Here is a 6,654-nt window from a genome sequence, read left to right on the forward strand (position 1 = left end):
GCATTATGTAACAGATAGCCTGGGTGGTGTTGCCGGGACGGGCCCCGTCCGCAGGGCCGACTCTAAAGGCTTCCTGGAGACCGGGGAGTCGGGGACAGGGCGGCGGGCGGCCGGAGGCCCTGGGAGGCGTCCCTCCCGCTTCCGGGCAGTGTTGGCAGTAAACACCTTGAAATGGACTTGTGCCCCGGCCCTGCCGGCCCGTTTTAAAGAAGTAGCTTTATTGAGGTACAGTTCACAGAAAGTGCGGCTGGTGTGAGTTCCGACAAACGTCTCTACGCCCAGGAAGCCACCCCCCTCGACGACGTTCCCGTCACCCCGCAGAGCTCGCCCTTGCCTGGGCCATCACGGAAGACAGGGTTTATAGAGTTAGGGTGTGTTTACTTACGTGGCCTCGCACCTGTTCTGCGAGGCAGCGACCCGAGCGCTGTGTCCCGTTGGGCCGCGTGCGGCCAGTGCGCCCCGGACTGTCCCCTATGCACACACTACACGGTACAGGGAGCAGAGGCTGGACGCTCAAATGACTCGTCCCAAGCCAGGCAGGAAATGAAGTGATTTGACAGCCGGAGCCGCTCGTCAGTGTGGAGTTGTCCTCTCCGGGCTCACGTGGCTTTTCAGGATGCGTTTAGCAGAATAATTTCTGGAGACACTTGTTAAATTTTTCTTGCTGGTCCCCTTATGTGGAAATGCTTGTCCCTGCACAAAAGCGCCAAGAGTGGGTGGAGCCAGAGGGCCAGAGACAGAGCCTGTGGGCGTAGGGAGGTGACAGGCAGGCGAGGTGGCAGGTCGCTATGCCAGGCAGTGCTGCTGGATGCCTTCTTCCAGGTCACAAGTGCATTGCAAGTTAGAGCTGTTGTGACCATAGGTGTCCGTGAACTTCTTGTGGAAAGTGGTCAGGTGCAGCCTTAGTGCCCATCGGGACAGTGGGCGTGAAGGGCTGGTTGGTGTTAGTGCTTCTCGGGGCTCTGCTGGGGAGAGAAAATTACATGTTTGCTTTGCATCTGGCGAGTAAGCAGCTGTTGCTTTGGCCCCACCTCAGTAATGACACGTGGAGTTCTCCCTGGTGCAGCAGGGTCCCCTCCCGGTCCCCTCTGTGCAGGCTGTGGCGCGGACACCTGCGGGACATGCCCAGCTCCCTGCAGAAGGGCTTGCAGGTTCTTGGCCATGGGGTGGTGGCTTTGCTGACAGCTCCTGAGGAGTCCAGGATTCCTGGGTTCTTGGGTTCACCGGGAGGCCTCTGAGGTGCAGGTGAGTTGGGATTTGGCCGAGCATGGCCGTGCTCCTTTTTGCAAGGAATTCCTCTCAGATTTCAAAAAACAGATTTCCATATGATAAAAGAAAGCCACAATCTGATGGGTGTGTTTTAAAAAGTGCATTTAGGGTCTGCTGAGATTTCCTTTCAGGGCTTACGAAGTGAAGCCTGCCCTTCGAGGGCCTTTCCCAGGGACCAGTTAGGTGGCCGTGAGGCTGACATTCCGGTTCCCGCGGGTGCCCGAGGCTTCCCCTGGGCCTTGCGCAGCAGGCTTTGGGCTCCAGCTTGGAATGTTTGTAAGCCAGTCTCTTAAAAATCAGTGAAATGTGGTTGCTAGCAGGGAGGAGTCTGAGAGGTCTGGGAGAGGTCCTTGTCAGTTCCTGTTTGGCAGGTGGAGGTCCACAGTCAGGGGCTTCACGTGAAAGTGGGCTCACTCAGTGACAGTCAGAGGCAGTGTGGTCTGCAAAGAGCAAATTATAAATCTCTGGTCAAGATTTCAGGCACCTGAGCCAGTGCTGGCAAACCATGGTGGTGGCCCTACAGGGGGCGTGGGGTTCTCGGAGGTGGCCCTCGCTGCGAAGTGGGAGCGCAGGTGCCATCTATGGTGCCTTGCATGTCCTGTGTACTTGAGAAGGACGAGGGCCTGGCCGGGCACCACAATCAAGCCAACAGCTGAGAAATCCCCCTGGGGGAAGGGGCAGGTCGACTGGCCCATGGCGGGGCGGGTTCCATGGTGGTCACTGCTGAGACCCTACAGAGGCTGAGTTGGGGCCTCCCGGGGGCAAGTATGGGGTTCCCCTCTTGGGTCCTAGTGTGATTGGTGGCCCTGTGCCTCAACACAGGTGTGGAGGGCATGCTCACGGAGAAGGACAGACTGCGTGTGGTCAGACCACCAAGGGCTCTGCTGCCCTCCGCTCCCCAGCGTGGGCGCTGCCAGGACCAGGGCACGGGGGTGAGGAAGAGCAGGGAAGGGCAGGGTGCATCCTGGGAGCATTGGTCAGGAGCAGAGAGCTGCTGAGCACCCTTGCCTCACAGTCACAACCGCCATGCCTTCTGGAGTCTAGCCCTGTGCGTGGGTGGCCTTCCTTGGCCCGGGGCTGGGACCCTTGCTCTCGAGGGACTCTGCAGTCATTTTGGTGACAGGTCGGCTTGGTCTGGGAAGATGGCTGGCAAGCAGTGGGAATTGCAGTGTCTTGGAGGGTAACTCCTCACCACCTGTCCTCTCCTCTGGTCCTGGGAGGCCCCGGTGGGGACGGGCTGTCCTGGGATGAGGGATTTGGGGACCCTCCAAGCCCGTGAGCTGCAAGTTCTGATGTAGTGTGCGTGGCGGCTTCCTCGAGCTAACTTGGTTTCTGTCTCTGTCCCAGGGAGCCAGTACCAAATGAGGAGGAAAGGACGATGCCATCGAGGCGCTGCAGCGAGGCACCCTTCCTCCCCGTGCAGCACTAAGCACCCCCCGGCGCGGGAGACCCTGACCTACGCGCAGGCGCAGAGGATGGTGGAGATCGAGATCGAGGGGCGCCTGCACAGGATCAGCATTTTCGACCCCCTGGAGATCATACTGGAAGATGACCTCACCGCTCAAGAAATGAGCGAATGCAACAGCAATAAAGAGAACAGTGAGAGGCCGCCTGTGTGCCTGAGAACTAAGCGCCACAAAAACAACCGAGTCAGAAAGAAAAATGAGGCCGTCCCCAGCGCGCACGGCACACCGGCCTCGGCCAGTGCGCTTCCGGAGCCCAAGGTGCGGCTGGTGGAGTACAGCCCCCCGTCCGCCCCCAGGAGGCCCCCCGTGTACTACAAGTTCATCGAGAAGTCGGCGGAGGAGCTGGACAACGAGGTGGAGTACGACATGGACGAGGAGGACTATGCCTGGCTGGAGATCATCAACGAGCGGCGGAAGGGCGACTGCGTGTCGGCCGTGTCGCAGAGCGTGTTCGAGTTCCTGATGGACCGCTTCGAGAAGGAGTCGTACTGCGAGAACCAGAAGCAGGGCGAGCAGCAGTCGCTGATCGACGAGGACGCCGTGTGCTGCATCTGCATGGACGGCGAGTGCCAGAACAGCAACGTCATCCTCTTCTGCGACATGTGCAACCTGGCCGTGCACCAGGAGTGCTACGGCGTGCCCTACATCCCTGAGGGCCAGTGGCTGTGCCGACATTGCCTGCAGTCCCGGGCCCGGCCCGCTGACTGCGTGCTCTGCCCCAACAAGGGAGGTGCCTTCAAAAAGACGGACGATGACCGCTGGGGCCACGTGGTGTGCGCCCTGTGGATCCCGGAGGTGGGCTTCGCCAACACGGTGTTCATCGAGCCCATCGACGGGGTCAGGAACATCCCGCCCGCCCGCTGGAAGCTGACCTGCTACCTCTGCAAGCAGAAGGGCGTGGGCGCCTGCATCCAGTGCCACAAGGCCAACTGCTACACGGCCTTCCACGTCACGTGTGCCCAGAGGGCCGGCCTCTACATGAAGATGGAGCCCGTGAGGGAGCTGGCCGGCGGCGCCGCCACCTTCTCCGTCAGAAAGACTGCGTACTGTGACGTCCACACGCCCCCGGGCTGCACCCGGAGGCCTCTGAACATTTATGGGGATGTCGAAATGAAAAATGGTGTGTGTCGAAAAGAGGGCTCAGTCAAAACGGTCAGGTCCACGTCCAAAGTCAGGAAGAAAGCGAAGAAGGCTAAGAAGACGCTGAGTGAGCCTTGTGCGGCCTTGCCGCCTGTGTGCGCGCCCTACATCCCCCCTCAGAGGTAAGTGGGTCCGGGGGCGCCAGGGAGGGGGGGCCCCACTGGCCGGATGGGGCGCCCCAGCGCCTGCTGTTTGCAACGCTTCCTAATGGCCACTAGGGCGCTGCCTCGTGCGGTCCCTGTTCTTGGGGCCCCTGGGGGTCAGCCAGCCCTGGAAGGATGTTCGGCGTCCCTGCTGCCTACACCAGTCCTCGGTCAGCCGGACTCTGACTGGTCACCGGGCTCCGGGGCCGAGAGTGCCCAGGCGTGGCTTGCTGGCTTTGACACAGCAGAATGCTCTTCCTCACCCTGCTCCTTCCCGCAGCTTGGGAACCTTCTGGGATTGTTGGAGTAATCTGGTGGGAAGTAAAGGAGCATGGCCGGGTAGGAAGACCCTGGGGCGGGGACCGGAGTGGGGCTGGCTGGAGCCGTGTGGAGTGAGGCGCCGGCTGCCTTCCTGTCGTGTGACAGTCTGTCTGGTTTTCCTGACCACGTCCTTGGTGGTGCTGGTTGCCGGCCAGCGTAGGGCTCTCCGGCCTAGAGGGGCTTCAGTGGCGGGCACTGGCCCTGTCAGCGCCTGCTGTGGGCTGGCCCCGCCTCGCTCTTGCCCGGTCCCCTGGCCGGTCCTCATCCAGCTGTGTCTGCTCCTGCGCCTGGACGTGTCCCCTCCTCTGCCTGCTTGTCTTGTTGCAGACCTGCTGAAGGCGCTCCTGCTGGGAATGCGAGCTCAGTGACTGGGGCAGTTTCACACCGGGGGCCTCGAGTGCCGAGGGGGGAGCGGGTCTAGGGGAGCAGACACCCCACACCGGTGCTTCCTGAGCTTTGAGGAAGTGACACACTTGTAACAGGGCCTGGTTGGGGAGGAAGTACAGCATCGAGCTGATGGAATCAGGGTGCACGTGCACGTCTGCTCGCGAGCGCGCTTGGAGAGGCGCCTGTTGGTACCCGGACTGCCTTCGTATTTGAGAGCGAGTCATGTGGAGGTAAAATTGTGTTAAGTCCAGTAGGTGACAGACGTACCAGGATATTTTTATTAAAAGAAAGAATCACCTCTACTATCTTGAACGTTAGCCTTTTCTGTTTTTTTCCCCGGGTATCTGTGATGTAAAACACTTCGTGCCATCTGACACATTGTGGTTAAGGGTCACGAGTTTCGTCACGCTCTCACTAGTGAACTTATGCGTGTGCCAGGACCTGCCGCAGAGAGCCCTGGTTTCACCTGGACAGGAGCAGGCACTTACTGTCTGGAGAGTTCAAGGCGTGGTTTTGCCCTCACCCCCGAAACGAATTCTTTTCTCTTCTACAGAGCAGCGTGTGCTCGTTACAGAACCAGGGAATCAGACAAAGTGGGTGAAAGTGCTCACACTCCCTCTTTAGAGAAAACCGTCGTCAGAACCAAGGTTTCTCTCTTCACGTGTCAGCCTGACTTTAAAAGCCGGTTCCGTTTGGGTTCCTGTCTCTGAGTTAGGAAGTGCCGGGTTTGTATCAAGGGTCTCCAAGAGCCTCAGCATTTCAGCTTTACTGAAATTGAGGTAAACAACAAAAATGTGACCTAACAAATGCAGAAGTCCAGTGAGCTCCCCTGGTTCCCGCCCTGCTCCCTGAGGGGCCGGCCTGGGGCCACGGGCACGTGGGCAGGAGAGCGCACCTGGCCTGCGGTGGAGGGGGCGGCGCCGGCGCCGGGAGTCTGAGGTGACTCGGCCCGTGAGAACACGCACACTTCGGCCCGCGTTTCAGAGCAGACGCTGGAGCTGAACCACGTGTCGAAGGTGTGCGGTTGCCGCGTCTCTTTGTTCTTGTCCTAAATTAAGGATCGCCCGTCATTTTGGTTTGGAGTAGAGTCGAAAGATGCACCTGGACAAGTGTCTGGGCCGCAGGCTTCGTCGACTGGGCTGCCTGGAGTCTTTGGGAGACCCTGATGCTCCGGGTCACCTTGCCACAGAAGGAGCTCTCCCAGTCAGTCAGAGTGTCGGAGCACCTGCGGGGCGTCAGGGCAGGCGCTGGGAGGGGTGGCTGACTGGTGGCCGGCCTGTTCTCAGGATCAAAGCATTACTTTGGGGGCGTGCAGAGGGCCCAGGGAGCACAAGTTGGGGTGAAGCCGGGCATGCCGCCTGCGGGGGAAGCTGGGCACCCTCCACAGCCTGTGCTGCAAGAGCCAGCTGAGCTGCTACAGTGCTCCCAGGCCCGCTGGGCAGCAGGAGGGACGTGGGCTGAGGGAGGAGGGTCGTCTTTGTGCCCTGCAGGGAGGACGGTGGGCTGACAGGGACAGTGAGTGCTTTGTGATTTGGTGGTTTAAATATTAAGTTTTCAAGTAGTGGGGATAGCAGACAGTTGGTTCCAAGTTAGTCTGTTCCCAGTGAGCAGAGGACAGCGCGTTCAATTTTAGAACATTCAATGCCTTGAAGTCACAGACTGGTTTTGACTTCCTTGAGCACTAGATCGCGGGATAAGAGGTGGCTCGTCCAAGGCTTTGGCCACCCACTTGAGAGTCCCGAGTTGCTGGAGTCAGGCTGGGGGCCCGCCTGGGCCAGTCCCGGGGTGCTGTGGGTGTGGTCGGACACTGCGCGGGTTCTTCCAGTCAGTCCTGAGCAGCTGCTTCCACCTGCGCCCTCCCTCCCCTGCTTTCCTTATAATGAAAGCTGTTTCCAACAGCGTCAGCGTCTCAGGTGGGAAGCCAGGTG

At 59.9% G+C, this 6,654-nt stretch overlaps 1 protein-coding gene across 10 annotated transcripts in view; it reads left to right on the forward strand.

Moving 5' to 3' along the window:
• The window catches only part of BRD1 (bromodomain containing 1), a 54,047-nt gene that overhangs the window by 13,976 nt on the left and 33,417 nt on the right, over positions 1-6,654 (forward strand). For 9 of the 10 annotated variants that reach the window (XM_025051025.1, XR_003048135.1, XM_025051027.1 and 6 more), the window contains one exon: positions 2,617-3,997. In XM_025051025.1, the coding sequence (XP_024906793.1) occupies positions 2,631-3,997 (1,367 nt within the window). In that variant the 5' untranslated portion in view covers positions 2,617-2,630. Of the gene's footprint in view, positions 1-37; positions 1,246-2,616; positions 3,998-6,654 lie in introns of those variants that run through there. The other variant, XM_006917856.3, reaches the window with a different exon arrangement.

Source organism: Pteropus alecto, unplaced genomic scaffold (genome assembly GCF_000325575.1).
Source record: "Pteropus alecto unplaced genomic scaffold, ASM32557v1 scaffold118, whole genome shotgun sequence".
Lineage (NCBI taxonomy): Eukaryota > Metazoa > Chordata > Mammalia > Chiroptera > Pteropodidae > Pteropus > Pteropus alecto.